The sequence below is a fragment of the Ptychodera flava genome, unplaced genomic scaffold (genome assembly GCF_041260155.1).
Source record: "Ptychodera flava strain L36383 unplaced genomic scaffold, AS_Pfla_20210202 Scaffold_63__1_contigs__length_709137_pilon, whole genome shotgun sequence".
Taxonomy (NCBI): domain Eukaryota; kingdom Metazoa; phylum Hemichordata; class Enteropneusta; family Ptychoderidae; genus Ptychodera; species Ptychodera flava.
The window spans coordinates 622,134-643,625 of NW_027248385.1; the positions used below are offsets into that span (position 1 = coordinate 622,134).

Here is a 21,492-nt window from a genome sequence, read left to right on the forward strand (position 1 = left end):
TGGTCAGGCAAGGACTCGGGTATCAGGTACCATGCAAGTTAATGCAGCCTTCCCCTAATAGTAAGGGAATTCCCCCGCTGAGTGCTGACCTAACTATCTATTATATGTCAGTGAGTCATCTGTAAACGGGAGTGACGTCAGTGCCAGCTGTTGCGGAGGGAATAGGTCACCTCACTTCAAGGTATTTTTAGCAACAGGAAAGGGAATTTTTCCTTCCCTCCCCTGTAGTTATTTTCGAATAAAATGGTTTAAAAATTATGTCATTGTATCCAAATATATCTAACTACTCTTCCTGTTCACGGCGTCGACATGTATGTAATGCTTGCTTAAATCAGGCATGCGCTGTGCTCATTGTCATGAGATAGGGCATTTGCGTGGTTTACCCAAAGTAACCCATAGTTTGAAAGCATTTATTGCGTCATTATGGAATTCCCTTACATAAGCGTTCCACCCTGGAATCACGTGGTCAGTACTACAATTCTTATTCACAAAGCATTTCTGAGATGCACATTTAAGAGAATGTATAACATCATTGTAAAATTTCTCAGTTTGACACTTGTGATCTTCCAATTCACAAAACTTGTTGTCGCACCGGAGAACTTCAAGGGGTACATTGATACCTTCTAGGAGTCTAGCAGACATAATGTTATATAATCTGATGGAATGATCCTTCACTTTGGACCAATTTACATTATGACTTTCGTTTACACTCTTCATACTGGAAATATCTAATGATGGCAAGTCACCAATGGAAAGAGCGATCGACATTATCAGATGATCAGATGCTACAAAGTCATTTAGAACTTTAACAGACTGGATTGCGTCATGAGCATACTTCGACGAGAAACAATGATCGATCCATGAAGTTGTTCTATGAGCATCACTGACGTATGTAAAGGTATCAAGATAACTTAGAAATTCAATGTCAGAGAGAATATAGCCGTACTCTGTACAGAATGAGACCAGCTCCCTGTCAAAAGATTTCTGCGGATGTGCATTCCAATCGCCAGCGATAATAAAACTGCTTAAGTTGTGGTCCTTTATAATAGCTTTGATTTTTGTTAAATATTGCGTATACTCATGATAATTATGATCAATTATTGATGAAATCAATTGAAATCGACCTTGCCTTCTACTCGCTGTACTCACAAAAATTTGGTTGCTTAAACCCTATCACTTATTGATATTATTCCACTGTTGGGCCATTCCACTTTAAGGGAGGGTTTATGGCACACTTTTAAAGACAACAATTTGATCATTTAGATGTCGACACAGGTTTTCAAAATTTGAAGAAGATTTATTTCGAGCTAAAAATGGTGGTGGACGTCAAACACAGACTGGGGTGTGTAAAATGAGTGTGCCTTGGTGTTTTGAAACATTACCTCATCCCTTCGCGAAAGTTATTAGGCCCGCCAAAATCGGATCAAAATACTCGCGCTGCGCCAGCGTTCGATTTCAAACTCGATCGAGTATGAACAGATGACGGAGTTAGAGCAAGCAGTTCTGCGACATCTATGAATGCTCAGTGGATTTAATAATAATAGCCGTACCAGTCATTTATCTCCAGGAATTATACATGTCCTCGGGCGTCAAATATGCCGAATTAGCATCTTAGAAAGGAATTCTGAGCGGATTAGGGAAAACGTGAAGTGAGTACACTGTAAGCTGTAGCGTCGTAACTCGAGCGTGATTTTGTTACTGTACGAATAAAACATTTCAAAGGTATTTTCATCGTCTGCTCGCATATTTCCGTTACTGGCTTGCCTAAATAGAAGTAAACTTCTTTGAAGAACCTAAACAGCCTAAACGAAAGTTTTGACTTTTCATTGTATCTTACATTGTATCCGAAACCCGCACCGGCCATGATCAAGCCCTAGATCTCACTGACAGGTACAAATTATTAATAAGTGCACCTTACCTAAGGCGAGTATTTTCAGTGCGGTTGTATTTTTGTGGCTCATTTATGGTTGTAAACGATGCAATTCACCATCTAGATACTAAACTCTTCAACAGGAAACATGTCGTATAGCGGTTGCATTATGATGCACTGGCAAACGGGCGCGATGACCGTAATCTTCCGAAATCTTATTCGCGCAGCTGTTTTACATATAAAAGTACCTACGAAGGTCCCGCATCCAAGCGAAGGTCACGCGTACGCGTTGCTGTAATTAGTTCGGTTACAGTAAAAATACAATTCATATTTTAACATGTGAAAATACGGGTTAATATCAGTACCGTCTGAACATAGGAGAATGGCAATACAGGCATAGCATGTATGATATAACCTCATACATAAAGTAAGAGGTGTTATTTATGTTATTGCTATGCATAAAATGAACGATAATTGCCTTTTCATTTGTTAGAGGTTCAAAAGAATAGTGACTTGAAGATTCATGTAATGAAATAAACAACATTTGAAATACAATTCAAGATTGAGATTATTACTTTTACACTTTTCTGACTATCTCTGTAAACTTTGTTCTCTGTGACCAACTATTTTCTATATATACAAAAAATATAATAACGCCGCTTAGAAATACTTGCAAGTCAGATTTCCCTGACTTCCAAACAGCAACGTGCAATTTATAACGTATCATCCTACTTTTGCTAGTTTCTTAGAAAATAAAATTATGAAAATGGAAAAAGGTACCAAAAATGACAAACAGAACAATTTTTCAACTATCAGAAACACAATTTGTACGTTAGTAATTAAATAATGAATTCGAATTAAAGTTTAATTAGACAGGAATAAAGCATTTCATTAATTAAAATCTCCATTAACTGACTGACGATTGTAAACTCAAATGACGTACTTCTTTTTTCATGCCAGGGCAAATACTTTAACAAGAACCAAAAGCTTATACTCATTGTGCATATTTGCATTTCGCTTACTTGATGAGATAACATAAAGCTTGATTTCAAGTTGATCCTCGCCGAGATAATTTTCAGCAATACAAGTATGTGTCCCTTCGTCGTCTTTGATGGCACCAGTGATGATGTAAGTTGCATTGTCTGCACTGCATCTAAGTTTTCGACTTCTTTCTTCCATATTATCTTGGCATGGGGTTGGTATCGGTTGTAAGTAATAGACTGTCATTTGACCCCTTAATCACTTATATCGTCTCTTTATCCTCACCTTTAATGCATGGTTTGTCTGGGAATACAATAAATATATAAAAATATATAAAAAATATTTCAAGTGTGAAACTGGTGACTGATTGATCTATTATTCTAAAACTGTTTTTTTTGGGGGGTTTCAATGTTTTTACTGTGATAGATTGCACTAGATCTGTTCACCTCTTTATCTTTTAATCTGTTATTTGCATATAATAATATGCAAAACAAATTGAAGGATGTGGCATTAAAAGATGTGGTATTGGCATGACACGAATATTTTTCCGAGGAAGGCAAAGAGAGTCTGATTATGAAGAGGTGTATGGAAGACTGGTAGCAGCTAGTACTGCAAATCTTATAGGCATCTTCATCCCCTAAAGTAGGCTACGTTATTCTACTAGACACAACTCTACACTACACTACACTTTACTACACTACAACATAGAGAATAATGTGTAACCGAAGACTGACTAGAGACTAGCTTACGTTATGCCAAGACATACATGCGTAGTGTTCGTGTTCATTACTTCCCAAAAAACAAGAATTAGCAATCGCCGCTTAGTATGAAAAGATTATGCTCTATCGTATCGTACATGTACATTTTATAGCTAACATCATCGAACATAACCAGGTAAAGAGGTATTGCTGTAGTGAGTCACTATCTTTACACAACGCCTTTGTTATTACTTGACCGTGACTCTGTAATGCACTACTCTTAAGCTACGGTTGGAAAAAATACCACAGTCACTGGTTTTTCATTATGAGCTTATACACTTCTATTGTTCGAGCCCCTAAAATGAGAATTTTTCACTTCAACAATTCCTTTTAAAAATCAAGAATAAAAAGAGAGTCTCTGTGCAAAATGTGGTTCTAGAGAAACAAATTGCGCAATATTTACCAACACTAGAATTCAAAATAACCGCCTGCTCTGCGTTAACTGTGAGGAAAAATAAAATTATTTTTACTAAACTGAGGCAGTTAATCACACCATAACCTTGAAAATTGGCAGAATAAGTGATAGACTAAGAAATATTGTAAAAGCTAAAGAGTCTCAATATATGTCCTTTTGGCGCTTTCTACCTAGTATTATATCGAGAGGAACCACATTGAATACTTATAAGCAATCTACTGATCTGCTGATGCTGTATAATTTTCCGGAGACTGATTCTTCCTGTTCTCCCCTTTGTAGATATCCCGATGTCGACTACTTTGAGGATTTATTTTGTACCACAAATTTACCTACACTGCAAATCCTCAGATATGTCGTCTATGCACGTCTGTGAGGCCAACGTTCAGACGAAATATTCTGGCTTTCGTATCGGCAGTTATACACTGCGCAATTGTCTGTCTTCTGAAGTCTGGTTGAATATTCATTTATCGAAGTGTTGACATGCGATATTTCCCCGCCGTTATTCAACCAGACGAGGCCACCCCAAGTGCAGCCGTCGACATGACAGGTGAATATTAAGTCGGATTGGTTTGATAATACTGTGTGACCTGGGCTGACCCAACATACAGGCCCGTATTCTGTCATTAAAGAAAGCCTAGTTATTTATTTGCGAAGCATATAACATTTGCATGAACATAAAAGCAAACTCAGCTTTCAATGGAAAAAAAGTTAAGTAAACATATAACATAACATAACTGGTTGGGAATAACCTCAAAGGTAGGCTTCAATTTATTTTGGTTTTAATTTTGCATTTTTTTTTTCTTACCGAAAATACATTTGACGCATGGTTAAAACGTGTTTGTAACTATCTTCATGACGAAATTAAGCTCATGAAGATATGAAAAAAACGTTTATTTTTATACAGAAATTTTACATGTTTTCTACGACAATCAGTGACAATATAATTCCTAGTGTCTGGCTAATTGTTTCACTCGCAATTTTTTAATTTACCAAGGGACAAATTACATACCCAGTACCACAAGCTCAGCCCTCTGGTAACTATTCGAGCAAATCACTGTACACTTGTAGGTGCCGGCAAAATGTAAGGACACGTTGCGCATAATTAAATGATATTCTCCACTGGATGCCTTCAAAGTCGCGTTATATCCCTCTCGATGTTAAATTGGAACCGCAAATTACCTCGATAAAGCGAACGCCATCGTCGAACTTTCACGCGGGCATATTGCTTCCAGTATTATTGAAACTGCAATTTAGCTGTGCATCTATGCCAACAAGAGTCGCCGTGTCTGAGGGCATTCTGTTCAGGCTTGCAATTGGTGGGCTTGGTGTTGTCGTAAGTGCGCCTATAAAAATGGCACATATATATATATATATATATATATATATATATATATATATATATATATATATATATATATATATATATATATATATATATATATATATATATTAATGTGGATGGTCTCAACAAAAACAACTTATGGTTAATACAGTGACAAGCTTTCGCCTTGTTCACAATTCAAGGCATCGTCAGGTCCAACTGATAAACAGAATATAGGGGTAAAGTATAGATGTGAAAAAAGACAATAGGGTGTAAAGGGAGTTCAATGTTATGAGCGGATGACAGGAACGATAGTAAAATGAGATTGAACTGGGATAGTTGGAACTCGAACGTGTCAATTACACGGTTAAAGGTGTTTCTGTGTTTAGCCCATCGGGGAACAAAGTACGTAGTTTCTTGACCCAAAACGTTTCTCTGGCATTTAAGTTGACCGGGTCTTTTTTGGTTATTTGTTCGATCGCTACAACTGTGAGGTTATCTTCTGAGTGTCCAGGAATATCATAATGAGGTGCAACTAGTGGGCTTGTACTGTACAGGCAATGAAGGAAGAATGGTTTCAGTGAAAGGCATTTTATGTTTTATGAGTTCTTACTCGTCCAACAACCGCCGTCTGTCACTTTGGTTATTTTTGCACCTGTGGCGAGTGCCATCATCAAGGACTTTACAAAAAACAGCAACCGTAGATAGTAAAATTCCAGACATCTGCAACCATCGAACGACAAATCCCCGAAGGACCTGTTTTGTTTTGTTTTTTTGTTTTTGTTTTTTGCGTGCCTACTTTTATGTATCTCCGTGATGACCTGAGTCTGCGCGAGAATACAGGTAAACAGGCGAGAGTACAAATTCTGCATGACTGCTCGGAAGCCTTGGCGCTGTTACATTTCAGGTACAATTCTGTCAGCATTCTGGCCTGTCACGCATCGATCCCACATATAAGGTTATCATAAGAAACTCAATGTGGTTTCGTCAACTCCCTATCGTGAATGCCTTCGCTTTGCCATAAGAGATCCACATACGTAGCTTGGTATAAAACTGAATGAATGAATGAATGAATGAATGAATGAATGAATGAATGAATGAATGAATGAATGAATGAATGAATGAATGAATGAATGAATGAATGGATGGATGGATGGATGGATGGATGGATGGATGGATGAATGAATGAATGAATGAATGAATGAATGAATGAATGAATGAATGAATGAATGAATGAATGAATGAATGAATGAATGAATGGATGGATGAATGAATGAATGAATGATTGATGTGCTACCTCATTGCCAATATGTAAAACCAATCAATGTGTGAATCCAATTTTGCATATTGGCGCTTTGCCTACTTGATGAAATTACATTAAACTCCAAGATAATGAAATGAAATAAGTACAACATTAATATTCTCCTACATCTACTGTTTCGATATCTTACGTCAACGTTGGCATCTAGGTAGGCATCAACTGTAGAGATAAGACTCGCAGGAGACCATTTAGTAACGCTAATTGTGTATTCTGACGTATTTAAAATGTTTGGTTTTAAAATATTTGGGCTTTCTCTGAAAGCCAAAAAAATTACAAACACACGTACAGTTAACAATTCACTGTAGTATTGTTAAAATATCTATAGAATATACTTAAATTCTACTGTCCATTCAATCTTTTCGATGTAATTTAATTCTCACGATTACACAACCCGCTTCTGAATCGAGTGTTTTCATGGTATGGCGATGTTCTCCTAAGATCTGTATTACTTTTCTGTACTGCATGACGAGCTCAAGCATGTTTTTTTTTTGCGCGGGGCACTGATATCAAAACGCTTTCTAGCCCTTTAAGATATGCATCATTTTTTGCAAACATCGACCATGTTTGAAGACGTCTACAGTAATCACAATCGGTGCAGCTTGCATTGATCTCCAATATTTAACGCAGTGCCGACCGAATGCACAATTCCGTATGTCGTTATCACCCGAACGATTTTGCTTAGAACTGATAAACAATATTTTACACTGCAGTAACTTACTATACATGGGAAGTTCGGATATTTATAATACATGCTTCATTGCCATAAAATAGTTTTATTATCTCTGCTCCTGGCTCGAGGTCTGTTGCTAAGCGATTATTTAGTGCGCGCAGAATGATACTGGAGTTCGCTACAGCTTTTTTTTCTCCTAGGTGTATTGATTATTGAAGACAAGCAAAGAGCCCATACAACAATGAAATACTGCGTCCGAGATGGTACTTTGTAATCCTCGTGTATAACACTGGGTAACTCTAAATTGTAAAAAAAGTAAAAAGCGTAGGGAAAGTATTCAGGAGCTCATAATAACCGTCTATTTTCAGATTCTCCAATCGTGACTGTTGACAAGGAAACTGTAACAGTGAAAGAAGGTCAAAATGCAACCTTGACCTGCGAAATCGATTCGAACCCGGAAGTAGCTTACCATAACTGGACAAAAGGCGGCGTTGTCGCTTCCACAGGTCTGAGGAATGTAATCTTAGACGTTCAGCGATTTGACGCTGGTGTTTATACATGTATCGCTGCTAATGAGTTTTACGATGGAACGCTTGGAATGGGATATAGTGAAACTGAACTGGATGTCCAATGTAAGTCTGATATCGTTCTCTCACAAAATAAAACTAACCTAGTCATTGAGTTGGAGAAATAAAGTTGCTCGATTTTAAAAAATCATGGTTGTAACATAATTTATCCACTTCGGCAAAATATTCAAAGGTATATGCGGTATAAAAGTGGTACTTCGTCAACAATGAACACAAAGAGGGTAAGTATAAGTTTTTCCTTTCGTACAGTCAAAGTGATTTAGGCCTAATGTGCCAAAATTAAATGATTGACAAAATGGAACGACTTAAATTTGTATTTTCGTTTCATATATAATTGTAAAGTTGATATCACATTGTGTGTGTGTGTGTGTGGAGAGAGAGAGAGAGAGAGAGAGAGAGAGAGAGAGAGAGAGAGAGAGAGGGAGAGAGGGGGGCGCATTTCAACTCGGGATGTCATACAGGAAGTCATGTTATTTCCAGATACTCCTGACCTGAGCATCGTCACAGAAGCGTCGACAATAAAAGAAGGGGAGACGGCGACAGTTACTTGCAAAATTGATTCCAACCCTGAAGTATTTTACCATAACTGGATGAAGACGGCGTTGTCGTGTCAACGGACCTAAACTACACAATTGAAAACGCAAAACGCCTGGCTGATGGCCTTTACAAATGCATGGTGAGTAATGTGTTCTACGATGGCACTACTGGCACGGGCTTCAGCGTTATCGAACTCAATGTTCAATGTACGTATAAAGATATGTAAAGATGGCTTATATAATGTCTGTCTATTAATTAGTAAATTACTTTACATAATTATTATAGTTTTTAATTTTAACACATAAGAACATATAAAAAGGAGAAACGTTATCCATTGAATGCTTCATGTGAACCTGCATTGACTGATATAAGAAGTTACAAAAGTAAGGAATTTTATCTCCTGCAAACGTTCATACAGCGCCGCCTGTGGCGGGGGTCAAGAGGTCATCGTGTGGGCTTGTTCCATCCTCTTTTGCTCTGAGACGTCCTCCAGGCAAGACTGCCATTTTGGCAGCTGGACCTCATCTGCACAGCATCACTACCAGTAATGAGGGGCCTTGTCCAGCATTGACAGCGTTTGCAGGGGATAAATGACATTTCGATAAGAGGAAACTCTACCCATACAGTTGTATCAAGCAATCGTAACAAAACTCGAATTTTCTACACTGTAAATATAACCTAGCTGGCTATATAGCAAGCTATCTAGCTATCTAGCTAGCTACTAGGTAGGCCTGTAGGTGGGTGGGTAGGTGCTTGGTATGTAGGTAGGTAGGTAGGTAGGTAGGTAGGTAGGTAGGTAGATAGGTAGATAGGTAGGTAAGGAGATAGGTAGGTCGGTAGATAGGTAGATATATAGAGAGATCCATAGATGCACTATACTATGCTATAATACAATCTCCCATGGTGCTTTGATATTTTTAGTTGTCTGTACCACAATTGTAGTTATTCATGATGATATCACACCATCACTTTTCCTTACTTAAAGCGTGTTTTGATATTATTATTATTGCTTCAGAATTATAACCTACATAACTAGACAATTGTGGTTGAGTTTGACTAACGTAATGATAACCTCAACATTCCTTTCACAAATAATGCGCACGAGTTTTTTGTAGGAGAATTGACTATTCGGCAAATGTATATATGGACGAAATTTTGAAAATGAATTACATCATGAGAACCTTTGGAAGTAAATACTGAGTTATCTTCTCCGAGAATGTTTAACGAAAGTTAACATGAGAATCGATTTGTATATCTCTTAGATAAATGCAGCCAAAGGGTTGTCTGTTCTACGTTATGTTTTCTGATAAATTATTATTACAGTTGTTCAGGTTGTGAAGGTCTTTATTATCTACATGACCTGACAACTACTTAGTACCTCAATGATCAGAGAGAGAGAAAAACTGTATCACTAAGTCATCAAACCCTTGTGTAAAAGACGATGAGATTCGGAGGAATTAGAATCATATATCAAAGCATGGTAGTGAAAGGTTTAAACATCATGCTGGGGTTTTTATCATGGACAATTGAGTAGCTCCTGGTGAGAAAATCGGATTGCTACAATCGCAAGGAATGTGAATTTTGATCTTTAGGTGTCCACCTCTAGACTTTAAATTCACAGATTTATAAATTTCATGTGGTATAAATGCAATGTTTTCGGTCAGCAGTGGTCAGAATAGAAAGGCAGCTGGAAGTAAAGAATAAAATGTGTCATATAGACAATGAATAACTTTTTTAAAGATCGATGGTGTGACTTTAAGCAGAAACTATCTGTGGGGACATATCGGATGTAACGATGCCACGCACGACTTACAAATAGCTAATAATTAGATCATAACCGATATTTTGATTGACAGATTTCCCAGACGTAGAGGTTGACAAGAAAACTGTGACAGTGAAGGAAGGGGAAGATGCAGCTCTAAACTGCGAAGTTGATTCTAAACCGGAAGTAACTTACCACAACTGGACGTACATGTATGGTGGCGCCGTCTTATCCACAAACTTAAGTCTTGTTATTGAAAACGTCCAACGACACGATGCCGGAATCTATGTGTGCATCGCTGGTAATGTGTTTTATGATGGGTCGCCAGGAACTGGATACAATGAAACCGATCTCATCGTCGAATGTGAGTCTAAAAATGCGAAGCCCGTTGCACCTATCTGTAAAATATGAATAATCGTTTATCAGCGACAAGTTAAATGAACTTGCTTTTAGTGCTGAGCTGAGACTGAATGGTGTTGTGTAAAGCTTGTGTCATTATAATCAGTCATTATGCACAAAACGTTAGCCAAATTAAACACAATGATACTGAAAAATCTAAATCAAGCGTCGACAGCAATTTTAAGCTTTCTTAAACCCCTAAGATGAATATTGGTTGCATGAATTTAACTGTGATCTTGAAGATTATTTAGTTCATGCATATACCGCAAAATCGCGCCAAATAAACTGGCAACGCAGTAATTATATTTAACAGTAAATGCATTGAACAATAGACTGCTTTCAATGCCTTAAACCACTCCTGTACTGTTTGAGTCTATCGAATGATTCACAGAACACTATGTAAATGCTGAAAAAGATGAAGAGATCAGTTGCTGTTAATTATGTGTAATATGATCTACAGATTCTGTTACAGACATGTTAAGGTCATCTTAAACATGTAAAGTGAACAGACAATACAGTGTACAAAGAGTCTAAATTGTACTGAGGGGAGTGTTGATTTCACTAATAGTTGTTTAATTAATAATATTCGATCCGCAGACTCTCCCGAAGTCAAGGTTGACAGGACAACTCTGAAGGTAAAGGAAGGTGAAAATATAACCTTGAGCTGCGAAATTGATTCCCACCCTGAAGTAGCTTACCATAACTGGACAAAAGGTGGCGCTTGTCGTGTCCTCAGACCTCAGCCACGTGATTAATGTTGTTCAACGAAGTGACGCTGGAGTTTATATGTGCATCGCTGGTACTGAGTTTTACGATGGATCCGTGGGAACGGGTTATAACATAACTGAATTAAATGTTCAATGTAAGTTTAAAAACGTTCCAGAAGAAATCTGAAATGAATGTATTGTATTAATGTTTAGGTTTTCCATCCTATTCTCAAAGGTGGGAAAATATTCTTCGCAAAACAGGTCAATCCTACTCTGGATATTTTTAGCTTTCCTTTCTTTAAATTTCCATTGATAACGAGCTGCTTATATATAACAGAGAATGTAAGCCATTTAACAATTGCATGCTGAACACTTTGGATCTGGAACACGTTTCAGTTGATGATCTATAAAAGAAAAACTAAGTAAATATATCGTTGGGGAAATCCTAGCCGTCATCATCATGAACCGAAAAAAATACAAGTAATACATTTTTATATCTCATTGCTACTAGGCAGTGCGATGATATGAACCCAATTACCTATTTGGTAACTGAAGAAAGTAACATTAGAAAAATTCAAAAATTAGTTCAAAATTATAGATAATAATGCCAAATGATATTTTTCAGACATCCCTGACGTAATGGTTGACAAGAAAACTGTGACAGTGAAGGAGGGTGAGAATGTAACATTTTATTGTGACATTGACTCTGACCCGGAAGTAACTTACCACAACTGGACCAGAGGTGGCGTTGTTGTGTCCACAGAACTGAGCTATAGGATTCAGAATGTCCAACAACAAGACGGCGGGGAGTACATGTGCGTCGCTGGTACTACCTTTTACGACGGAACGATGGGAATAGGATATGATAAAACGGAACTGTATGTGCAGTGTAAGTATGGAAATAGTCTTTACAAATGTGTAACATAAAGATTGAATAGATTAAAGATGTGCCAGTGTTATTGAACAAAGTCCAGAAAGGCGATTTTCATCTGTGGATATGTTTATTCTCTGTATACAGTTTCACGAACAAGATTCTATGTATAACGGCTTTCAAAAAACTTACAATTAAAGATTATACAGACAGAAAGATAATGAGTATAGGATTTGCGCATCTCTTTCCCTGTGTATCTGAGGCGAATGTCAACCTGATGGCTTTAACTCTAAAGGAACACTAAATTACAACCCATGACTCGGAAACCGTTTTCTAAACCACCCATTATGTACCTTGGATGGATAATTATAGTGATTATTTAGTGAGCAATTCTCGAAGTAAGATGTACAAGTTAGGAGTTGGCCCTGTGTGGAAGCCTTTAATACTCAAGATGATAATTACACTAGGAAGTCACAAACATAGTTTAAAAGCTAATTTAATGTACGTAAATTACGATAAATGCAAAAATGAATTTCGATGTACAGATTTTTTAAGGAAGCTGATACTGACTTCAATATGCACGGTATGCTTATGGAGTTGTTTGAGAAAGTATATGTATTCAAGAAGTAAACTTGTCTTTTTGTATACTGGGTTTTGAATGACAGATATACCCGAGATAATAGTTGACAAGCAGATTGTTACAGTGAAGGAAGTGAAAATATAACCTTGAATTGCGAAATTAATTCCAATCCGGAAGTAGCTTGCCATAGTTGGACGAAAGATGGCGCTGTCGTGTTGACAGACTTTAGCCATATGGTAAACAATGTTCAAAGAAGTGTTGCAGGAGCTTACATGTGCATGGCTGGTGATGATTTTTACGATGGCACATCGGCAATAGCGAATGGTGAAACCATGGTAAATGTTGAATGTAAGTTCCGTAACCTTCCTTTACATTTCTGCAAAAAGAATAAAATATTAAGCATTTCTTCAAAAACAGACAATGGTAACTCGACTATTTCGTTTATCTATATGAATTAGAAGATGTGTCCAGGAGCAAACACACTAATAAGTATTGCGCCTAAAATGCTGTACCGGGAAGGGGTTATATTGAGCGTTAACAACATACTTAACGCGATTGGGATAATCGGATTTTAATATTTTTCAAATTTCTAAAAAAAACGTTAGGTCCCCTATAGTTGAATGTTGCAATATTACAAATATTCAATAAAACAACTGTGTAACGTAAAAAGAAAAGTAGATGAGATTACATTGTAGATGAAATCGACATTCCTTCACCATCCAATTATGCCATATTAGTTCCAATCGTGTTACTTTATCAGTTGTTTCATATCTTTAATGTGAATATTTTTTTTGGTATGTCCTTTAATTAAGGCGGAATGAAATACAGACTTTTAGCATCGGGTGCCGATGTTTACTAGAGGATAGCAAGTAATGTGTATCTGTGGTACGTAAAGTTAAGAGGTTGTATTAAGCTTTATTGAACAACGTAGAACGAACACTTTACAAATTTGCATGCTGGTGTATAATTCGCAGATTTCTCGGATTTAAGAGTTGGAAAGGCAACTCTGACAGTGAAGGAAGGTGAAACAGCAACCTTTATCTGCAGCATCGATTCAAACCCGGAAGTGACTTACCACAACTGGACTAATGGTGGCGTTGTCTTGTCGACACATCTAAGCCATACTATTGAGAAGACGAAACGACTTGACAGCGGGGTCTATACCTGTGTTGCCGGTAACGTGTTATATGATGGAACACTTGGAACAGGATACAAGGAAACTGAACTCGATGTCGAATGTAAGTCAGAATCATCCCGTTTACAAATGTGTAGAATAAATATAATCAGTTATTTGGGTAAGGGGGCAAATAATGGAATTCTTTACAGTTGAAAGAAGGACCGACGAAAACAGAGATAAGATTGACCTGGTATAAGCGTGAAGGGAGAACAAATTTGACAGTTTTAACGTACAGCAAATTCTTAAACAAAAAACTTCAATTTGTTCCTGGATTGAAGGTAGGAAACTGGATGTGAAGACTGTCAGTTGGATACTAGTCGAATACTCTGCGAGTATTTTAGCGGATATACTTTTTCCAAAACAACGCCAAACAGCGTACGCTAATTGTGGTGCAACAGTAGTGAATACATTTGTTAAACTACACACAGGGCACAACTTTTAACCTTTGTGTTGCTAAAGACAACGATCCAGTTAATGTTTGTGAAAGCCCTCAAGAGTGAATCAAGTTTAGCAGGATGGCTGTTTCACACAGACTGCTGTATTAGTTAGTGATAGTCTCTTAGTTACCGCCTAGGTAAAGGTCACAAGGATTTATGCAGACTCTTTTTCCGGCAAAATTAATGTATATAATAAGTTCTAAATAAAAATCAATTATTTGGCAGGTTTCTGATCTGACTTTAAGCCGAGATTTTAAGATGTTTAACCTTCGCCTTTTGGTGATATTGATCCGTTAAATGGTTTTAATGATGCTTTCGTAATCCTAGTCTCATAAAGTCTACACCATACTTGTGCTAATTTCAGATATTCCTGAGGTAACCATTGATAATCGAAACACCACTATCAAAGAAGGTGAATCTGCCACATTTAATTGCAACGTCGTCTCAAACCCGGAAGTAAGCTACCACAACTGGTCTAAAGATGGAGCTGTCATCTCCACGGACCTGAGCCACAGTGTTAGCAATGCCACTCGGCATGACGCTGGTCTTTACACATGCATTGCTGGTAATGTCTTTCATGACGGTTCGATGGGCGTGGCATACGACACTGCAGAACTGACTATCCAATGTAAGTATAACCTCACATCACGTCTTCTTTTCAGAATTGTTGGTACTCCTATCGTTTATATGTCACTGTGACATATTTTATTGACAAAATGTCGATCACCTATCAATATGTATTCAGGCTTCCACCCATGCGATCATCTGTCTGTTAAACTGCATTCACAGTACCTACATACCAGCTACATACATTTAGATCTACTATCAATCGATCTAGCTGTGAATCTTCGTTTTGCAAGATATTATATAAATTATTACGCTTTGCTGTAAACAAAAAATCTCAATTTGCAATTCTAAACGTTTGTTATGCTTCTAGACGGCCCTGATGTGAAAATAAATAGCTCCATAACTGTCGTAATGGAGGGTGAAAGATGCATTTCTGGATTTGCATCGATGCCAATCCCTTAGCTGAGAGCTACAATTGGACTTAGGTGACATTCCTAGTGTCATCGAATCTTACTCACAATATAGAGCGAGCCAACCGCGATGATGCTGGTGTATATGAATGCAGGGCAAGTAATACGCTATACGATGGAACGATGGCGACTGGAAATGACACTGTGTGTTACTTGTTGTCGAATGTAAGTGAACGGTTTCATTTATAAGAATTGTATAACTAATGCATTTTGTAAATATAGTATAGCTTTGTCAATACCATTGAATGTTGTGTGGTCATACCCTCAGATTATTACTGATCATTTATCCGATTTTCCATTATTGTTACCCAAGATGTTTTCTAACTCTACAAATTCACTGACATCGTCAAATCTATTAATTGATAGCAATGATGTACCCCCATCCGACCGATAATAAACGAAAGCAAACTTTGCACTCCATAATGTACTCAGCTCCGTCCCTACATTATGTTGAACAAAGATTTTTTTCCATAGTAAGCCGGGTGGTTAAATATTATTGCTTAAATAATACTTATCGGCCAATTAAATTACTCAGTTACAATAATAATATCAACAACACGATACTTTTTAAAATATTTCCACACACACATAGTTTTAATAACTCGTAGGTGTATATTTTTATTAATTAATTAATTGATTGATTAATTTATATAATTATATTTATTTACCTATTATATTTAGAAAAAAGATGCATATTCTTTTTGTATGATTTCACAACGTAGATCCACCTGTGGTAAGAATTGAAGGACCATCGGGACCAGTTTCCGAGAATGATTTAGTTACGATACGTTGCACGGTAGAGGATGGAATCCCTGATCCGTACAAGATGTCTCTGTACTTGTCAAACGTTACCGGTGTCTTCGAAGTTGATTGGACTGAAGATCACCGCGGAGTGACAAGCCACGCATTTGATATCGTTGACATCAAAAGATGGTCTGCTGGTAGCTACTACTGTGTTGCCTCGGCGTCGTTCAACGACAGCAAAGACTACGATGGACGAAGTGACAAAATCGACATCACTGTGAACTGTAAGTATACACAAAAGAAAATTACTTTTCCTACGAATTAAAAAAAGTGTTGCTCAAACTTTTGTACCTGTCAATTTTCTCATAATGTATCGACACTTAGTTGCAAATCTCCCATATGTTTGGACAGTGCGTAATTCATTTAGCGATTTTTTTTTTGTTTTATAGTGTGCATATTTTCTTTAAAGAAACTATTCATTCCAGTTTTGGTTTGGAACCCCCCCCCCCCATATCAGTATTCATCCTTGGTAGGACAAACGTTCTCAAGATTCGTTGCACCAATTTCTAACATACTGTTTCGAATAACATACGACAGCTATCTGATTGTATCAATCATCGCCATTACTAGTTTCCGTGGGTTTTGCTTCTTCGTTACAACAGATAAGGACGACCCCGCTGCCAATGTGACGGTCATCATCGTTATCGTTGTTGGGATTCTAATTCTTATCATTATATTCGTCGCTATCATCCGCAAAACAAATAAACGGAGAAAACGAGAAAAATGCAGGCTCAAGCAAAGTGGTACGTACAAAAATTCCACGATTGTAAATTACTGTATATTAGGTGTTAAGTAAACGCATGGAAATATATGTAAAAATGTCATTTTTGACTTGTATTCAACAACTATTCCACATGTCTGTTTTAGATGGCGAAATACATCATAATATTATATAGGGCTCAGCCTTGGTGTCGCGCCTTGAGATTAAAAATGTTATTTGTATGGATTCATGATTAGTAATCATAAAGGATATAATAGAATTAATTGTTACTTTCTATATACGTTTGTCCAAGTATGACCGGTTTACCCTCTGATGACAGTTCACGTACACGATGTCAGACCCTGTAGGTATAGATTTTGTGTTATGTGTAAAAAAGTTTGACATGAATTTGCAATTTTTACCATGATTACTATCTATTGTGTTTAACAAGGGACGTATTGTGCCATCATTAACTTTGCAATAATAACTGTAACGCCAAACTTCGGATATGTAAGCTGAAAAACCAGCGTTTACTTCTAAAAACGGGTAAATTTTGCATATAGTTATTGACACAGAGGGCCGCCTTTCTAAGATTCAATCCCAGCATTCTTTGCGAATGTTCTCGTTCATATGCACGACAGTTTCTCTCTTCTTTTAATTTTTAGGCGTGATAAGAAATTTTGTAATAAGCGACAGGATGGATAATAATAATTACTCGCTAATAGAAAAATATATATTTTATTAATGGCCATGTTATAAAATAATAGAGAGTACGTTTCGAATTTGTTTATTTACGAGCACTCAAAAAACATGGCGGCGCGCCACGAAAGAAGGTTACACTTCCGGTTACTCGCATAGTATATTATGAATAAGCGCATGCGTAGTCAGTAAGCCGCTGGCGCGACTATTAATAGATAGATAAAGACGCAATGAGAGAGAGAGAGAGAGAGAGAGAGAGAGAGAGAGAGAGAGAGAAGAGAGAGAGAGGAGATGTACACTTTGTCAAAGGCGAATGACTTAAGGATCTTTACATTTTTTTCAGCCTCCGGTATTAATGGCAGGTAAGATTGTGTATCTCTATTCTATGAATTATATACAATTGATAGTGCTTGCGATTTTGTCTTCATTCTCTCTTTGGCTTTGTTTTCATTTACATAGCTTAGCAATGAATCAAGTATAAATGAATTAGGTCTATTTAGAGTCATTGAGTTTACAATTGTATGGATGCTTTTAACAAGATCGAAACTAATTTGGTAGAATATGATCTCTCCATTGTTCAAATTTACCAAAGGTTTAGGCTCCCTATAGCTGAAAGTTGCAATATTACAAATGATTCATAAAAAAATGACTCTGCAATTTAAGCTAATCTTTTTTTTTAAATTGCCGTTCAGAAAGTAGATTATCTTAAATTTGCTGATTGAAAAAATCATTTCTACAACATCTCTTTTCCCAATTTATTTCCAATCGTGTTAGTTCGTGAAACCTGGGGGTTATATTGACAACACTTGTACATTTGACTTTTTTCCGTTCTAAAATGTATGTTTTTTCTCCGTCTTCAAAGTTAAAAGTATATTTATGTACAAAACATCATCTTGCAACCGGTGTGCATGTTTACGAATTATGGGCAACGTTTTTTGAATTATAGCCTGCATTTTAACTTACTTGTAAACAACTAAATACTGCACATTCCTTGCACACACTTAGTGATATGGTGAATTCTTGAACAGTAGGGCATCTTCGACAGGCTCTAGTTCACAGACAGACCGAGAAAAATATAGGGAGCATTGAATCTATTCGAGCTTGTCTACGATTGCGTATTTCTGCAACTTTAGGCTCTCAATGATATCAGTTAGGTTTGATCCTCCTCCTCCTGCTCTGTTTATTATTCTTTGATGATAAGGATATCATGTCTATGCAAATCTAATGCACAATAACTTATCCTTACAGTGGTGAAACAACAGATGAACTTGATATGGATAAATTAGAGATGGACAGGACACCGCCCGATGGATATATGGCTCAAGGTATGTTGCAAACACGTGACCTTATATTAACACTTCTCTTTCTACATGATTATTTTGCAACTGCTTTAAAAACGTCTTTGAAATTAACATCGAAGCTGACCTATGCCATGTGCAGAAATGAATACCTATTTTGCTGATATGTCTTACAGCATTGCCACAACTTCAATTATTCATATTAATTTTCCTACAGAAAATATATACCAGTGATGCTGTGAACTTTTCGGTGTGAAGTTCAAGTTTGAAGAGTAACGGGAAGTATTCATTGCGTTGCTCTCCGTTTATATACGCCTGGATACTAATAAAAGAGTCCGTCATTACTGCCATTCAATGTACTAAAACACTGCAAACACCTTAATTTTATACGGATAGAAATAAACCTGCATCGGTTTATTGAACAGATAATACTATACCAATATTGCATATCAAACATGTTTCTAATTTTTCATAATATTTTATTTTTCATGATTTCAAATGAATTATGGGTTAATTAATATTATCTTTAAATGTTTATTTTATCTGGATATAGGCAATTTATTCAACTATAAATATATTATATCTGTAATTCATATACACGGGGTATGCGTCTTACGACGAAGATTTAATTTTTTTAACTAATATGATTTTCATGTTAAACATGGAGGGAGAGAGAGAGAGAGAGAGAGAGAGAGAGAGAGAGAGAGAGAGAGAGAGAGAGAGAGAAGAGAGAGAGAGAGAGAGAGAGGAGAGAGAGAGAAGAGAGAGAAGAGAGATGTAGATATGTAGATTACGATGTGTTATATTACAATATAGCGTCAATTTACACAGATAGAGCATTTAATGACATTAACAAGCCATTACATTAATTAGTCTGAATGATTCGTACATCATGTGAAACATTTGAGAGAGTGTTTTACACTGCCTTACGGACGAATCTGAAAGCAACGACGGCTTGGTGACTTTTGTATGTTTTTTGTTTCAAATAAAAATTATAATCTCGATTTGTTTGACAGATATTTTATGTGTGTGATTCATTCTATTACTTTCGCTAAGTTATACAAACACGAATTGAACTAATTTGAACGAATTAGATCTTCCTTTTTTTCAAATTTCTCGAAAATGTTAGGTGCCCTATAGCTGAATGTTGCAATATTACAATTACTTATAAAAACAAGTGTGAACTTTTAAAAAAATGCAGATGAGTTTACATTTGCAGATTAAACAGAGATTTCTTCACCACCCGATTATCCAAAATTAGTTTCAATCATGTTTACATTTATTTTACCTTGTTCGGGACCTGAATTAAGCTGTTATGGCGTACGAAAGGGTAGCCTAAATGTCATTTTCTTATTCATTCAAGACTTCATTCAACTGTGGAGATGGTTCCAATCTAAGAATACACGGTAATTGACGCAGATACTGTGAACCCCATTGAAGCTGGGTTTAATAATAATACATTTGTGTATAATTTTGACGGTCCTAGACGCAATATTTGATATCTTGCTTTATCAAGGTTTACTTTCATAACTGATCAAACTCTGTCACAAAGTATCAACAGCGTGTGGTTTTGTCTGTTTATATATGTCTTGTCTCTTGTCATTTGATAGGTGGTTATAGCAGTCAGGATTATGTACTTATATAGAGTTGGTGAGAGAGTTAGTGCTGATTGTATAACTTTCTGATGAGAGCTCCGAGACAACTTATGATATTCGGGTCACCGGCCAGAACAATAGACTGCTAAGCAGTGAGAACAATGACTATGAATTAATTATCCTAGCGGATGAATAGTACAGTGGGTGGAATTGTGCACCTGGGTTGGCATTTATAAAGGCTCCAGTCAGTAGCAGCGCCAGCGTGAAGAACGAATTACACTGAGGAACTGATAACACCAGAATGATATATACCTGACTGGAAGGCCTGTGCGACCATGTGCCTGAAACTGAGCCTACAAGATGAGTTAAACCACAACACTGACCACACTAAACTCCGCTAGACACGGACTCTGAGAGACACCTTGGGTAAACCTGAACATTGAGACACTGTGAGCAAGCCTGACATTGAGACACTGTTTGCAACCGTGTGATATTGAACTGCCAAGGACTCGACAGCCTGCATATGCCATTAGCAAGAGTAGGGCAAGTTGTATGAAACCACCACCCGTTTGTAACTCGTTACATGTTCTATGTCCTTGTGTTGCCTCTACGGTTTTATGTTGCGTCGTGTCGTTCTATTTTCTGTTATATTTCATACCTACAGTGCACCTTGTCTGCTTAGCAGTCATGATACTGGTGACTGTCTCTTTATGATATTTTGTGTGCTATAGTACCATATGCATATGATTTGAGCTTCAGAAATAAAGACGCTCATAAACTCGGAAACCTGTTTCTCTTGATTTTACACTTTCACTGGGGGTCCCAAAGAGAAGAGAACCCAGTCACAAAGGTTTGAGTAGGCGGACTTCTGCACCTTGTGACAACTCCGTTGCAATGTCAAGGCACCCCTTATCTATTGCTAAGAAAAGTGATAATCACTGTTCACTCCTACACTGCATAAAACCC

General features: G+C 37.0%; 2 protein-coding genes across 2 annotated transcripts in view; one reads left to right on the plus strand and one right to left on the minus strand.

Moving 5' to 3' along the window:
- LOC139128647 (cell adhesion molecule CEACAM1-like) overlaps window positions 1-21,492 on the minus strand; it is a 285,077-nt gene that overhangs the window by 247,886 nt on the left and 15,699 nt on the right. The window lies entirely within an intron of this gene.
- LOC139128668 (uncharacterized) lies at window positions 16,154-19,322 on the plus strand. The gene is made up of 5 exons (XM_070694405.1): window positions 16,154-16,458; window positions 16,837-16,977; window positions 17,977-17,995; window positions 18,882-18,958; window positions 19,149-19,322. Exons 1-5 carry the CDS (start codon window positions 16,257-16,259, stop codon window positions 19,163-19,165), a joined length of 456 nt encoding a protein of 151 aa, XP_070550506.1. The 5' UTR covers window positions 16,154-16,256; the 3' UTR covers window positions 19,166-19,322.

Bases quoted from the DNA above. Each gene is read 5' to 3' on its own strand.
- LOC139128668 (XM_070694405.1), top strand. From the start codon at position 16,257: ATGTCTCTGTACTTGTCAAACGTTACCGGTGTCTTCGAAGTTGATTGG. The intron at 16,459-16,836 runs GTAAGTATACAC...TCGTTACAACAG, and splicing joins AATCGACATCACTGTGAACT to ATAAGGACGACCCCGCTGCC.